This window comes from Phascolarctos cinereus, unplaced genomic scaffold, assembly GCF_003287225.1.
Source record: "Phascolarctos cinereus isolate Bilbo 61053 unplaced genomic scaffold, phaCin_HiC Scaffold_4;HRSCAF=312, whole genome shotgun sequence".
Taxonomy (NCBI): domain Eukaryota; kingdom Metazoa; phylum Chordata; class Mammalia; order Diprotodontia; family Phascolarctidae; genus Phascolarctos; species Phascolarctos cinereus.
In genome coordinates, this window is record NW_027555847.1 from 512,546,317 (window position 1) to 512,563,512 (window position 17,196).

A 17,196-nucleotide genomic window follows, 5' to 3' on the forward strand; every position below is an offset into this window, starting at 1 on the left:
CTAGAGTAGCTAGCTGATGGTCATAGACACACACATATATACATACTTACATGTATGTGTATCTATCTATCTATCTATCTATCTATCATCTATTTGTGTATATATATATGTATATATATATATACATATATATATACATATATATATATACATATATATATATATATGTATATATATATATATATATCATAATTCTTAAGTCTATCGCCATCTTTTCCTTTGTAGTGCTGCAAAGGAATTGTGATACAGGAATGGTGGTATAAGTTGTTCTCTGGGTTCTATTCACTTCACTCTGGATCAGTTTATATAATTCTTCTCAGGTATCTCTGAATCCATCACTTCTGTTATTTCTTCTGGCACCATAATATCCCATTGCATTCACTTACCATAGTTCCTTCAGCCATTCTTCAGTTGATGGGCATCCACTCAATTTCCAGTTCTTTGATATAACAAAAAGTACTACATAGCATTTTTTTGCACATATATGGATCTTTTTCCCCTTTCTAAAATCTCTTTGGGATATGATATAAGCCTAGTAGGATTTCTAATCACTCTTACCTGTTCATGAAGCAGGATCTTTTTTAGGGAACACTCAGGACAGTTTCAGTTCTTGGATATATGGTACAATTTATATCATTTGACATTTAATTAATCAGAACTCTCCGTTACTGCCTGCTTATATCTACAGTACAGTGAATGAAAACTGATGTTCATTATGATGACCTTGAGGCACTGAATAATTTGGAACTGCCTCTTCATCATCAAATCATTAATCATCTAATCATCAAAGATTAACTAATGTTTAGTTAAATTTTAATTATAGTATGATGTCTATTTTGTTCTAATTCTTTGTAAAAAGTGTTCCCACCCCAAGAAGTGAGAGAGTGCCCCTCCCCCATTCTTGGCAGAGGTGGGAGATTGTAGGAATAGAACATTGAATATAGTGTCAGATTCAATTGATGTATTGCTTAATTTTGCTAATTTGCTTTTTTCCCCACTCTCTCTTTAAAAAAAAAATCTTGATTTCAACAGATTGCTTACTGGTTAGGAGAGGGAAATTGATATATTTGGAAGTAAAGAGAATGAAAAAAGATCAAAAAATTTTAAAGAGAAAAAATATCCTATGCAGTGTATTTAGAGAATAATATATACACATAGATAGATACATACCATCTCTGTCTGTCTACCTATGCATCCATCTTTCTAGAGAATATATTCCTGGGTTTAAGAGATAGCATAACATAGTGGATAACAGTGCTGGTTGATTTTGGGGTCAGGAAGACTTGGGTTCAAATCCTTTTCTTACCAAATACTGGCTTTGTGACCCTGGACAAGCCATTTTACCTCTGAGCCCTTCCAGGAAAATCTCTAAGATCACAAATAGCAGAATAGATCCCTGTCTGCATTGATAAAGGAACACTCCACACATATGGAATCACAAGTCTGGTACTTAAAAAAACAAACAAACATACAAAAGCCAATACCAAATCTCAGTTCAAATCCTACCTGCTACATATCCTAGTTATATGACCACAGGCAGGCTACTTCAATGCTTTGTGCCTCAGTTTCTTCATTAGTAAATGGTGACTGGATTATTGTGAGGCTCAAATGGAATAACGGAGGCAAAGTTCCCCCTAATATCTAACGTCCAACCTCATAACTTGTTCTTATGGTAACTCTAATTTAATCAGAATATTTGATAGGCCAGACTATGTACTAAATAACAGAGAACCTACTTAGAAGTATGGGTCCTTTAGTAAACATTTTGCAGCATAAATTTTAATAAATGAATTCTAACAAGTTCTTGAAACAGTTCATCAGAAATGGTAAGATTTCATGGTAAGATTTTTCATTTCGTTTTGTTCTTTGCCTTAGGTATTTTCTATTTAATCTCCCCCATCCCTGATACACGCAGAAACATGGCATCTCTTGGTCCAGAGAATGTTTGTAACCCCTCTCCGGTAATCCTTTTGCAGAAGGAGAGCTTGAAGCTGAGTGGTTGCAAGATGTGGGTTTATCAACACTAATCTCAGGAGCCGAAGAGGAAGATGGACAGGCCTTACTCTCCACCTTGACTCGAACCCAGGCAGCTGCAGTCCAAAAGAGATACAACACCTATACTCAGACCATGAGGAAGAAGAACAAACACTCTGTCAGAGATGTCCGAGACATCTTTGGAGTTGCCGAGTCTCCTGTGAGTAATGAATATGCTCTAAAAATGTTGTATTGTTTGTTTTAAATTGAAAGCAAAGGCTGGGTAAGGCTAAATCAATTCATTTTAATTGGAAAGAAAATGACAGGAGCACAGTACAAAGTTTTACAGACCATGACCTAAAAATGATAAAACTCTATCCTTCATCTGCAATGTCTCATCCAAACTCAAATTCACTCCCTCTGTTTCTGGAAGTTGGAGAGTTATTTTGGCAATGACGCAAGTTTTGGTTGGCGTGAAGCACTGAGGTATTTACTTATTAATCTAAGCACTGGGGTGAAACCCTGTGATCAAGCAGATCAATGGGGGTGTGCATGTGGCATTCTAAACCTGCAGGAATATTGGTTTAAAATGGTAGGTGTGCATTAATGGCTTTTATATTGCTGTTGAAAGCAAATCATGTCAAAGAAAGAGACTCAGGATTTTTAATCAAATATTATACAGGTACATGAATGTTCTGAAAAGATACTTATCAAAATTTAGTGAAAGACATGTGTCATATTTAGTGAAAAAACATAAGATTTAATTCCATTTTATTTATAGCTATTTTGTGGCCCCAATTTTCCAATGAGTTTGCCATTTTGTATGGCAACTTGCTTCTGTTTCTGTTTACGATTTTTCATTCATTCATCCCTTTAACAGTGTTCACATTTGTGTAGACTTTACATGTAATATCTTGTCCAGTCCTTAAAATATTCTCTTGAAATAGATAGTGCCAGTATTATTACTTCTGTTTTAAAAATGAGGAAGCTGAAGGTCAGAAGCTCAGTTAAATGACCTATCCAAGGTCACACATTTGGCAAGTAGGTCTCAGACACGGATCCTATCACTCCTCCTGTGTTCTTGCTTCCTAGCTCATGAATTGAGCTACTACTCTGTGTAAAGCACTGTATTGCGTATTGTCCCAGTTGAAAATCAAAGAGTAAAAGGCAGGGTGGAGGGAATGGGGAGGTGTTATAAAGAGCTCAGTAGGAAACAAAGCCTGGTGTAATGGATTCAGAAGATTTGGGTTCAGATCATATGCTTTAGTGGAAATGATCTGGGTCCAAAATCCTGGTGTGCTGCATTTCTAACCTTGGGGAAGTTACCTTGGATGTTGAATCTTTGGGAGGTTTCCAAATGGAATTAGACTAGACCAGGTGTTCTCACCCTTTTTGTGCCAGGGACCCCTTTGGCTTTAGGCCTGTTGGATCTCAGAACTCCTTTTCAGTGAGACAGAATGAGTTATGCTATCAAGGGAGTTTGAGATGTAGAGTAGAGAAGAAGAGGGAGGTCATGGTGAATAAAGTGTCTCCATTCTGTAATTTTGTCATAAATAAAGCAGGTCTTCCCTCCTCAAGAATGACAACAAAAGGATGTTTGTCATTTGGTGTCTATCGGAATTATTAGCATAGTTGCCTCAACCCTTTAATTCATTTTGTCCATATTAGTCTCACTTTCACAGAATTCTTTCAGTGGTAGAATTTTTGTTTATTTGACCTGAATATTATCTGGTATATTCAGGACAAAAACTCGTTAGGTACCACAGAAATATATGTTAAACACAAATATGCTTCTAGTTCTTCAGTGGAAGTAGTAGTAGTAGTAATAGCAGGAGCCATAGTAGTAGTAATCATGGTAGCTTTGTTGTTATTGTTGTTTAGTTGTTTTATTCACGGCCAACTCTCGGTGACCCCATTTGGAGTTTTCTTGGCAAAGATACTAGAGCGGTTGGCCATTTCCTTCTCCAGCTCATTTTACAGATGATCAACTGAGATAAATAGGGTTAAGTGACTTGCCCAAGGTCACACAATTAGTAAGTGTCTGAGGCCAGATTTGAACCTAACAAGGTGAATCTTCCTGACTTCAGGCCCCAGGTTCTGTCTACTGTGCCACATAGCTGCCCTACTCATGATAGCTCCCGTAGATAATAGCTGTTTTAAGGTTTGTGAAGCACTTTACATATATTATGTCATCTGATCTTCGCAATAAACTTTAAATAAAAGATAGATCTGTTGTTATCTCTATTTTACAAATGAGTAAGCTGAGGCTATGAAAGTTTATGTGACTTACCCAAGATCATTCAGGTAGTAAATGTATGAAGCAGGATTCAAATTCAAATCTTCCTGAACCCAAAGCTAACACTTTGTCTGCTTCTTAGGAAAACAATATATCTATCCACCCTTTTATTTTTGACATAAGATTCTTACAAGAAAGAGTATCTTAGTTATGATTTATTTCATTTGAGCCTTTTTGATCCATGTTACAAATATTACAGAATCTCTGGCATTAATTAAGCAATGAAGGACCAGTCCATAACAATAATGACACCAAATGACAAATATAGGTAAGAATCAGGTCTTGCCCCAAAATTTAGCTAGCAAGAATTTATGAGCTACTGAATGTCCTATTCTCTAACAGGGCAAAAAAAAAATCCACCTGATTTATTTTGAAAATTTAAAACGTTTTTTATAAATAATTAAGGTCTTGGATTCTTTCAGTTTGAACTAAGTTATAAACACTTGGCGAAAGGATAAATAATCACAATTTTGGCAAAACCAATTTTCAATCAATGCACAGATGGCCATTGCCATATGTTTATTTTTATGCATAACACACATCCAGTCCAGGTTGGGTGTAATGAAGGTCAATATTTTGGTGGCACCAATGGGAGAAGGGATGAGGGGATAGATTCCCAGAATGCTACAAAGAAGAATGGGTAGGATGATCTAGTAAGTGATTGCATAATAAGTCTTGAGGGAGAAAACAAAAAGAGTCCAAGATAACCCCAAGGTTGGAACACAGAAGATCCAAGTCTCTGTTTGTACCACAAATAGAAATAATGAAGTTGGAAGAATGATCTAATTTGGATGGTAAATTATGAACTTGGCTTTGGACATGTTAACAGATGGAACATCCAGGTAGAGATGTCTTAATGACAGCAATAGTAGTATCTGTTTTTGTTTGGAATAATAATATAGCCAATATCTATACTGTGTTTTAAGGTTTGAAAAATACTTTACATAGTGTCCATTTGAGATGCATAGAGTAAACCCTTCACTGAACCCTACCCACCCAGTACTTCTCTTCCTCCTTTCTTTTTCTCTTACTTTTTCTCTTTGTCTTACTCTCCTAATAAAAGATGGATGCTCCTGAGTTTTCTCCTTTTTTCCTTCAGTAGAGAGTATTCTATATCCCCTTCTCAATCCCTCCCCACTCCTCTCTCCCATGTAGAATCAGTAGATGCTAGTGGTGAACAATTGAGGCCACAGAACTTCAGGTGAGGTTAAATTTACATCTTATGGGAAACTCCAGATTAAACATCTTATTAAGTCAATTAGTTCATTTCCTCATAGTCGCTTTATTTAGACATTTATTTATTTGTTTATTCATTTCTTCATTTATTTATTCATTTATTCATTCATTTATTTATTCTTTCACTTATTTATTCATTCATTTATTCATTTATTTGTTCATTTACTTATTCATTCATTCATTCATTTACTCATTCATTTATTCATTCATTTATTCATTTGTTTGCTTATTTAGTTATTTATTTTTGTGAGGCAATGCCCAGGGTGCATTTGCAAGTGACTTTCCCAGGGTCACACAGCTAGTTAAGTGTCAAGTATCTGAGGCCAAATTTGAGCTCACGTCTTCCTGAATGCAGGACCGGTGCTCTGTCCACTGCGCCATCTGGCTGCCCCCCTTTATTTAGACTTAAAAAACCCTCAAACCTAAATAAAACAAGTATTTCCATATGCATATTAAAGAAGAAAAAGGGTTGGACTTGAAACTGGAATCTCTATTGTGTACAGCTTGCTTTAATTTTTACAGATATAATCAGTTCAACATACTGATAATCTTTAAGCATAATGACATAATATAATTAGTTGAATAAATAGAAATTATGCCACTTTACCCCTTTGGTAAAGGAAGTGAAAGTGTAAGAATTAAATGAATGAAAAAATATTATTAAAAGCTTATTATGTGCCAGTCTCTGTGCCAAGAATTACAAATTCTAAAAATGAGACAGTCCTTACTCTCAAGATGCTCTGCAATGCAGATGGAAAGTCCTGGAGGTCCTAAGGGTGCAACAGTGGTGTGATTGGCAAGGCTAAGGGGCCTTAAGTTGCATCAGTAGGTCAGATAACAGTGGTGGATCTGTAAGACATAGAGACAGGGAAAGTTGGTAAGGTCTGAAGAATGTTAGGAGGTAGTTAGTAACAAGAACATTTAGTGAATAGGGCTCATGGTTCTTCATCTCACAAGAGGGAATACAGTTGGTGAGTCCTATCCCCACCAAGCCTTGTGAGCAGTCCTTCAGCCCAGATGGGCAATGGAATGGCCCAGTGCTGAGGGAGGACCACAAGGGTGCCCCTCTTGGTCCTAGGTCTTCCTGCCTCCCAGCCATGAGAGGAAGGGGAGACTTTTGGGGAAAGAACATCAATTTTGGCCTAATCACATCATTTGGGACCTTAGGAAAAGTCCAGCTTGTTGAGTAGCACCTAGAACCCTTGGCTGATAATTTAAGCCTATCATAAATTCTATGGAATCTGTGACCATTGTTGATCAATGAAAATCAAAAAATGTTTGATGGAATTGATATTGTGTAGAGGTCTTGAATTGACTGCGTACTCCTGAGTCAATAGTATGATATGGAAGCTGAAAAAGTTAACGTGATGTTACGTGATGTGGTGAATGGCATAGCGGACAAAACTCGGTAGCTGATAGTTCTTCAGACTAAATCTGCCATATTGTGCTTATTTTTTGGTGCTATATTTTTGGGAAGACATTGACAAATTGCAGAATGTTCAGTGGCGGGTGACCAGGGTGGTAAAGGGGTGACAAGCTTTGAGAACATGTCATATGAGGACTTTTTTGAAGGAACTAGGGTGCTTAGCCCATTTAGAAGGCATATGACAGCTGTCTTCACGTATCTGAGGCCTTGTCGTATGGAAATGGGATTAGACTTGTTCTGTGTGGCCTCAGAGGGAAAAACAAGGAATTGAGTAAAAGTTGGAAAGCCAGATTTTGACTTATAATGGAAACCTTCTTGATAAGTAGAGCTCTTCAATTTTGAACTAAGCCCAAAGGGCTATAAAATTGTGCATATCCTTTGACCCAGCTGTATCATTTCTAGGTCTGCATCCCAAAGAGATCATGAAAATGGGAACAGGACCCACATGTACAGAATATTTATAGCAGCTCTTTCTGTGGTGGCCAAGGGTTGGAAATTGAGGGAATATCCATCAGTTGGGGAATGGCTGAACAAGTTGTGGTATATGAATGTAACAGAATACTGTTGTTCTATGAGAAATGATGAGCAGGCAGACTTCAGAAAAACCTGGAAAGACTTCGATGAACTGACGTTTAGTGAAGTGAGCAGAACCAGGAGAACATTGTACACAGTAACAGCAACATCACGCAATGACCCACTGTGATAAACTTAGTTCTTCTCAGCAATGCAGTGATAATTCCAAAAGACTCATGATGAAAAATGCTATCCTCATCCAGAGAAAGGACTATGGAGTCTGGATGGAGATCAAAGCATACTATTTTCTCTCTCTCTCTCTCTCTCTCTTTTTTGTTTGTTTTTGTTCTTGTTTGTTCTTTCTCTTGGTTTTTACCTTTGATTCTAGTTCTTCTTTACATCACTAATGTGGAAATATGTTTAATATGAATGTATATGTATAGCCTATATCAGATTGCACACCATCTTGGGGAGGGGAGAAGGGAAGAAGAGAGAGAAAATTTAGAACTCAAAATCTTATAGAAGTAAATGTTGAAAACTAAAACAATAATAAATTAATTTAAAAAATAATTAGAGCTCACTGAAAGTGAAATGAACTACCACAGGAGGGAATGGGTTTGTCCTCAATGAAGATTTTCAAGTCAAGGCAAATGGCTGCTTGTTGGGAATGCTGTGGAATGTATTGATTTGGAGTAGATGGCTTCTACAGTCAAGTCTTCTAACTCTGATATTCTTTGATACTTTGAGTCAGAATAGTATGAGATGAGGCTGGAAAGGTAGGATGATGACAGATTGTAAACTACCTTAAATGACCACACTAAGGAGTTTGAGCTTAACTCAGTAGACGAGATAAAGATATTTAAGAATTTTGAGTAGAAAAATAACATGACCAGATCTTTATATAAGGAAGATAAATATAGCAGTGGTGTATAGGATGGACCGAAAGAGAAATGGAATAGAAGTAGGAAAATGTATTAGGGGGAAAACTGGGGCAGCTAGGTGACACAGTGGGTAAAGCGCTGGGCTTGGAATCAGGAAGACTTATCCTTATAAGTTCAAATCCAGCCCCAGACACTTCCTAGCTATATCACCCTGGCCAAGTCACTTAACCCTGTTTGCCCCAATTCCTCATCTGTAAAATGAGCTGGAGAAGGAATTGGCTAACCATTCCAGTATCTTTGCCAAGAAAACCTCAAAATGGGATCACAGAATCAGACAGGACTGAAAAACTACTGAATAACAGTGGTAATCTAAGTAAGTGGTCATGAGGGCCTATTCTAAGGTAATGGCTATGGGAATAGAAAGACATTATCAGGTTAAATCAAGACCTGAATCCATTTATCAGCATTCTTTGAGTCTAGTCATTCTAGTTACAAATTTTCCAGACTGTACCATCATTCATCCCAGATCTCTCTATTTTGTACACAAACGTTGTAAAAGTCCTCCTTGAATGCCTTGCTGAATTCCTGATAAACTATGTCTACAGCATACCTGGGACCTGTCAGTCTAGTAAACTCATCAACAAGGTAAATGATGTCATATGCCTCAAACATTTACTATTGCAGTAATCTCTTAGCCAGTTTTCCTGCTAACAGTCTTTCCCTCCACAGTCTCTCCCATGCATTTTACTGCAGGGAAGAGCACTGTCTTTGAATTTACTGTGAATTGTTTGACTAAACCCTGCCCCCTCCCTAGGCTCAAATTCCTTCCTGGTTCTTTTAATCTTGACTTAATCTAGCATCTTGCAAAGATGCTGCCTGGAAATCTAACCAGAAAATAGCATTCTTAGCTGCAGGTATGGTTATTACAAAGAGCACAAATTGCCTTCTCTTCATAGATATGCAGCATTTCCCCCCTTTTATGTTTCTTTATTTCATTTCGTTGTGTTGTAACCCTTAAAGAAAACATACCAGAGGGGGGAAAAAAACCACAACACTTGATTAAAAAAGAAATTGGTACTCTCCACACAAAGAGACATCTTTTGAGTGCCTTGTCTAAAAGGAAAACCTGTTTTCTAAATACATTTGAGTCCTGCTGGCTCAGTCTCTCTTATAATAACTCCCAGCTGTTTACAGCAGTTTTATCTTCCAGGAACAATAGCAGGAACACATTCTGCTTAACCACCCTCAAACCTAATTTCTGCTGCCTGCAATTCATCCAGAGCATGTGTGTTGCTGGTGGGCGGGGGGGGGGGGACAGTGGGAAGAGAAGGGAGCTCTGAGAGCCTGGACATGTCTACACATTCCAACAACAGCTGAACCCTAGTCTCTTTTTCCTCGGGATTCTGTGGTGACTATTAAGATGTTGATGAACTGGTTCTCTCCACTGGCCCTGTGGTCCCTTGCTTGTCTTGTATGACTTGTCTAAATGGAGACATGACTGTCTCCTCTGCATCATCTTTCTGCTATTCATATTTCCTCTTCTAATGGGAATTCCTCAGTTTTGTGTGTCACCGAACACTACTGCTATTTTCATCTCTAACAGTGCTTAACTTGGACAGCAGAATCCCAGATGCAAATACATTTTCCAGGCACCCTGGTAAACATTTCTTAGCCATATTGTGAAAGATTTTGTCTTCTTCAAGGTAAAGGAAAAAAAGTTAATGTGAAAACAAAGCACCTTGTTGTGGTAGCAACCATGGGCTGTTTCGGTTCAACCAGAATCATTCTTTCCATGCTGCATAAAAAATGAAGCGTTAAATTGTCCACTCATAGATTTTCATAGCAGCATTATATTTAATTGGTGGAAAAACAGGAAATAAACTGAATTTCCAATAATAAGGAATCGGTTAAATAAATTGTGGTATATAATACTACACAAAAGGTAGCAGTGTGGTATAAACAGACTCAGTTGAGACCCTGGGCAAGTCACTCTAAGGTTCTAAGTTGCAAAGACATGTCAGTCTGTGTGTAAAGGGAGCTCTTTCACCAGGAGTTCCCTACCGAGGTTTAGCTAAAAGAAAATATATCAATTAATAATTAAGTATGTATTAAGGGACTAATATGTGCTAGGTGCTGGGGATACAGAGACAAAAGCAAAATAACCCTAGCCCCAAAAAGTGCCTATATTTTTGGGGAGTGAGACATCTATAAAACATAAATAAAGCAGATACAAGGTGATCCAGGTGGAGCAGGTGGAGGAGGCAGGAATGAGCCCGGAAAGGTAGAATGGGACTAGGTTGTGAAGAGCTTTAAATGCCAAATCCAAGAACTTCCATGTAATCCTCAAAGTAATAGGCAGCCATGGGAGTTTATTGAATAAGGGAGTGAACAAGATTGGACCTGCCTAAGGCAAACCACTTTGGTAGGTAACTGGAGGATGCATTGGAACAGGGAGAGTATGAAGACAGAGAAAGCAATTAGGAAGTAATGAGGCCCTGAAATAGGGTGTGTGAGAGGGGAGAAGCCAAGAGGGGCGTGTATGGCAAGAGATGATGTGGAAGTAGAAACAAGATTTGTCAATTGCCAAGCTATATGACATAATGGAATACTAATAATATAATTAAGATGGACCTAGTATGAGGAATGCTGTGTAAAGAAGTCTCAAAAGACCCTTGTAAAATAATTTTTAAAATCATAAAAGAAAAGCTCTTATAAGATAATAAGAAATAGAACCAAAAAATGGAGTATACACTGCTTTCATGTACGGATGAAGAATCTTGATGAGTACTTAGAGTGATAGAAAAATAATTATGATTCTTTAGGCATTGAATGAACTAATTTAAATGTAAATAGTTACATTACTTACAATAGTAAGTTTAGTTGATAATGATAAGCTTTAAGTAAAACATTTATAATTACAATTACTTCTTTTTTTTTACATATTTTAAATTAGTTCCTGACCTTTATGTCAAAGAAATCTTGAGAAGTTAATTCTCTTGGCTGCCTATTTTAGGGTTTGGCAACTGGATGTGGGCAGCTAAGTGAGGATAGAGTGCCAGGGTCTGGAGTCAGGAAGACTCATCTTCCTGAGTTCAAATCCAACCTCAGACACTTACTAGCTGTGTGGCCCTGGGTAAGTCACTTAACCCTGTTTGCCTCAGTTCCTCATCTGTAAAATGAGCTGGAGAAGGAAATGTCAAACCACTCTACTATCTTTGCCAAGAAAACTCCAAATGAGGTCACAGAGAGTCAGACATGCCTGAAATGACCAAAAAACAACAAACTGGATTAAATATATTTCAAATGCAGCCTCCTATACAGGGTCTTTCCTGATCTCTCCAGCTGTTAACACTTTTCTCCTGAAATTATTACATAATAAATATTTTACATATATTTTATAGATATTTATATGTGTACATATTATTTCCCCCATAGAATTTAAACTCCTTATGGGGAGGGATTTTTTTTTGTCTTTCCAGAGACTGGCACACTACCTGCTTAATAAATTTTTGTTGATTGCTTTGATTCTACCAGGAAATTAGACTTCATTTAAATATACATACACATTATATTATATTTTATATATATGTGAGTTTATATACATATATACTATATCTTCCATGTTGTATGGTATTTCAGTAGTGATGAGAATGATTGCTAACCCTAAAAAAACTTATGTACAGAGCATTTGGTTATTGGAAATAAACAAGTTCATCAACAGATCCAGTTGATTAAAAACAGAGTTGTTGTACTAGATAGTAAATTAAACTAATTGGTCATTGTCTAAGTCACTAAAACTCTCTAAACTTCGGTTTCTTTATCTTTGAAAGGAGGGGATTGAACTAGATGTATTTAAAGTAAAAATCTTTGTGATTCTGTATACTCATAAAAATTATGGTATCACAAAATTTCAGAGTTGGAAGTTCAGACTTTTTACTACAAATCCATCACTTTTTCCACTATACTAATGATTCTCAAAAATGTTGTGCCTCAAGTTTCAAATGTTGGATGTGACTACAGATTAAAAAAAAAGTGTGTGTGTATAAAATTTTGTTCAATGTTAATTCGATTTACCCAGCATGCATAGTATAATAAGAATAGTATTCACAAAAATAGATAGGAGTCATCTATTACACATATGCACTAACTTCACAATATCAGACCTTCAGCTCCCAAAGAACACACAAAAAAATTGTTGCTTATTGTACATCTGTGGATGTACCAGTCTCCAGACTGCCCTGGAGTATTGCCAAAGTGCTACAATCCTTCATGGAAATGTTGTATACTGTGCCATGAGGAAAAAAAGTTGAAGAACCACTGCCTCCATCATGCTGCCCTTGACTTCCTTTTCATGGCATACACTTGACCATATTCATCCTTCTCAGCTGGAAAAGCCATGATGCTGATGGGGCTTTGAAGAGAAAATATGGTGTCTGGCATGTGGTAGGCATTTAGTAAATATCATTTGTTCATTCATCGAATTCAAATCCAACAAGAAGAAGGAAGATCGTTTCAGATTCCCAAAAAAACATCCCATTCTCTAAGTAAAACCAATCACTTTCAGTAGGCTGCCTGTTTTCATCCCCTTGCATTTCAGCTGTTGCAGTGTTCCTTTTTTTTTTTTTTTTAAAGTGGTACCTAAAGGAGTGATTTGTCTCCACCCTTATGTCAAGTCTGTCTGAATGGTCTGTGCTCTCAGGCTCACACTCCTACTCACCCTTAGGCCCTAGTCAACATACCAAGGTGATCATAGTCAAATGCAATTTATGTTATTCCCTTTAGTCCTAACCTTTCTCTGTTAGATACAAATTGGAATTTTTTCCTCAGTGTGAAGCAATTTCAAGGTCACTGGAACTAAAGCAAACGGAGAGAAAATTAATTTCCATTTTCCTTTGCCTATTAACAACTGCAACATTTATAAGTCTATATTATCCCTTTGTTCAAAATGTGTCACAGGCATTATTAACTCATTACTTTTCAGAGCCTTACAGTTTTCTGTCACACAGTCCCAAGCCTCCCATCTTTGATTCCCCTCCTTTATCTCAGACACCAAGTCAGTTATCAAATGCTATCAAATTTTTGATGTTTCTCTCTTATCCCTCTTTCCTTTTCCATTCCCATTGCTGACACACTAGTTCAAGCCCTCATCACTCTGTGCCTATAATAATTTATACATGTGAATTACGATTACAGCTTCCCTGACTGTAGTCTCTTCCCTTTCCCTACTACTTACTTCCATTTCTTTGCCAGAGAATATTCTTTTAAAATTACTTCCACCCCTCTTCAGAAATCTACAATACTTCCTATTGCTGATTCTAGCTAATTTATTCTGCTTGGCTTTCAAAGCTCTCCATAATTGCTCCAACTCTATCTATCCAATTTAGTTTTCTACTATTTCCCCATGTACTACCTTCACTCCAATAGTCCATAACCTCCAAGGTCTCTTCCAATTCTTCTGTTTTTGTGTCTATGCCATTGTCCATGTTCTTACTTTTGACTGGAAGGCCCTCCTCCTGGTTATCCAAATTCTACTCCTGGCTTTAGGCCTAGCTCGAGTCCCATTTCATTTAGGAAGCCATGATTCCTTACTTTGTTTCTTATCAATCATCCTGTCCTCTGAATTTATCAAGCCGAATACTTATCAAGCTATAGTGCCTGTTAGTGCCTAATTACATAGTACCTTATACTCTTCTTCCACGAATGGTTGTTTTGTCTTCACAGTGAAATTTTAAGCCTCTTTCTATAATACACACAATGTTTACAACTGTAAAATAGAAGAAGACTGAACTCTCTATAATTATGATGACCAAAGTTGGCTACTTCTTTTCTTTTCAGAAGTGGGGGTCAAACAATATAAGGCTAAGTTGGTATGTTAGTGTCTCTCTCTCTCTCTCTCTCTCTCTCTCTCTCTCTCTCTCTCTCTCTCCTCTCTCTCTCTCTCTTTCTTTTCTGCACTTCCTTCCTTTCCTTTCCCCTCCTTCATATCTTGAGTGCTTGGTGCAAAGGATAACTGGCTAGGTAGAAGAGAATGGAGGGATGTATTCAGAAGTGATTGTGATATAAATAAGTGAATGAAATAAAAAGTGCTTTTATTAAGTGCTTACTCTATATCAAGTATTGTGTTAATTGCTGCATGTTTAAAAAAAAGAGAGAGAGACAAAAACAGGACCTCAGATTTCACTAGTACTCCCAAAGAGGGAACTCCCTCTACCTATGCAGATAAGCACATTTTCTGAATCAAAAGCTATACCTGCCCACAAGAGGCTTACATTCTGAGGGATGTAAAATGTGCACAGATAAGTAATAACAAAATAATGTAAAATAATTTCAAGAACCATATTGTACTAACATCTGGAGAAATCAGAAAAATCTTACAGGGGAAGTTGCACTTCAGCTATGCTTTGAAGGAAAACAGGGATTTTTGAAAAATTCAAAAGAAAAGGCAGAATGGGGGAGATTATATTCTAGACATTGGAGGAAAGCCTGTGCAAAACCTCAGAGGAAGTTGAAATGTCATATATGCAAAACAGCTAGTCAATTTGCCTAGAATGGGGAGTATGAGGAGGGCAGTAATATGAAATTAAAGAAGAAAAGTATTTCTGGGAACCAGATGTTGGAGGCTTTAAATTCCAGGCTGAAGAGTTTTAAAAATTTTATCTTCATAGCAACAGGGAATTACTGAAAATTTTTAAATTAGGGGAGTATCATCTGTCTTTAGGAATATAACTTTGGCAGTGATATGGAAGATAAGATTGGAAGACACCAGTGGGAGGCTGCTGGAGGCTACCAGCCAGGAGGTGATGGGAGACGTTTTATAGAGGTAGAGCTAACAAGACTTTTCAGTTGATTAGTTAGGGGCTGATGAGTGAGAAGAAAGACTCAAGAATGTCTCTGTGGTTTTGAGCCTTGTTAACTGGGAGAATGGTGGTATTCTTAACAGAAATAGAGAAGCTTGAGAGCAGGACAGGTTGGAGGGAGAATGTTATCCATTGTTTTTAGAAAGTAGGGTCTAATTTTCTTGTAAAAATCTCTCTTTATATCTAGGTCATGTATCCATTTTGACCTTATCTTGGTAAATGGTGTAAGATACTGGTCTGTGCCCAGTTTCTTCCATACTGCTTTCCTGTTTTCTCAACAATTTTTATGGATAAGTGAACAATATATAAATAAACAAGAGAGTAAAGTTAGGTGTAAAATGGATAATTTTGATTACATTAAATTTAAAAAGTTTTGCACAAATAAAACAAATGTAGCCAAGATCAGAAGGAAAGCGGAAAATTGGGGAAAAATTGTATAGACAATTTATCAGATAAAGGTCTCATATCTAAAATATATAAAGAACTTTGTCAAATCTGTAAGAATATGAGTCATTCCCCAATTAATAAGTGGACAAAGGATATGAACCGGCAGTTTTCCAAAGGAGAAATAAAAACAATGTATAGTTATGTGAAAAGATGTTCTAAATCATTATTGATTAGGGAAATGCAAATGAGAACAACCTTGAGATATCATTTTACACCTATCAGTTTGGCTCATGTGCAATCATCTTTTTTATTGTACTGTGTTATGGAAATGATTGTTTTAGTCTATAAATTAAAAATAAAATTTAAAAAAAAAACAAAGTAGGATCTACTTGGGGAATATATTCTGGGATCTTACCCCCTCTAGTAACTGAACTTGTGTGTAAAAGTTGAAGGTATGTATTTGTACAAAAAATACTTACAGCAGTTCTCTTTGTAGTGGCAAAGAATTTGGAATTGAAGAGATAGCCATCAATTGGGGAGTGGCTGAACGAATTGTGGTGTGTAATTGTGATGGAATACTATTGTTCCATAAGAAATAATGAACAGAGTAGTTTCAGAAAAACCTAAAACTACTTATAGTTTCTTACTTATAACAACTGATGCAAGAGAAATGAGCAGAACCAGGAGACCATTATACATAGTAACAGCAGTATTGTAAGGACAGTCAACGGTGGAAGACTTAGCTACTCTGATCAGTGCAATGATCCAAGACAGTTTCAAAGAAACCATGATGGAAAATGCTATCTACCTCCAGAGAAAGATCTGATGAACTCTGAGCACAGACTGAGGCATACTTTTGGACTTTATTTCTTTTTCTTGTGTGTGTGTGGCGGGGGGGAGGTGCTCATGTGTGTTTTCTTTTGCAACATAGCTAATATGGAAATGTTTTGTAAGACTTCACATGCATAATCAATATCATATTGCTTGCCTTCTCAAGGGGTGGAGGAGGGAGAGAATTTGGAACTCAAAATTTAAAACAATGAATGTTAAAAAAAATTTTACATGTAATTGGGAAATAAAAGTACCTTCAATTTGCTTTTGTGAAGCTTGCTTCAAGGGTTATAACTCTGCATATGATCAGTGCTACTTCAAAGTGTGGCACAATATCGATTTGTTGGAAAACTTAAAGAAGTCTTTGAATGGCAGTTGCCACGTGCTCCATATTGAGATGCAGGTGGCACTACCAGGACTTTATTTTTTAGTGCAACATGGACATTATTGGTTTAATAAAGGGATACATAGCCATGGATCAGATCATTTTTGCCTTTTCCACTCAATTGCCGAGCACACATTTCTTCACTGAAGTGCTTAGCTTAATAAAAGTTTCTGTAAGTTGCAACTTTTTTGCAATTGTTTGGGGGTATTTTTTTCTCTCCAAGTTTTGAACAAATGGTAAATAACATTGAATAAACAGCTGCATTGCACTAGCCAGAGATAAGGCTTAAAAAAAAAATTAAAACCATGGATAAGAGCTATCTTTGAGTACAATGAAGAAGAAAATGAGCTTCAGAGCCAGATATATAGGCAGAAAAAGCATCAGGCTCTAGTGGGAAATCAAAGAGTTGT

General features: G+C 36.8%; 1 protein-coding gene across 4 annotated transcripts in view; it reads left to right on the forward strand.

Annotated features, from left to right (window-relative positions):
• The window catches only part of ARHGAP28 (Rho GTPase activating protein 28), a 191,952-nt gene that overhangs the window by 125,525 nt on the left and 49,231 nt on the right, over window positions 1–17,196 (forward strand). For all 4 annotated transcript variants that reach the window (XM_020974995.2, XM_020974994.2, XM_078153510.1 and 1 more), the window contains exon 3: window positions 1,977–2,194. In XM_020974995.2, coding sequence (XP_020830654.1) covers window positions 1,977–2,194 — 218 coding nt within the window. The remainder of the gene's footprint in view (window positions 1–1,976; window positions 2,195–17,196) is intronic.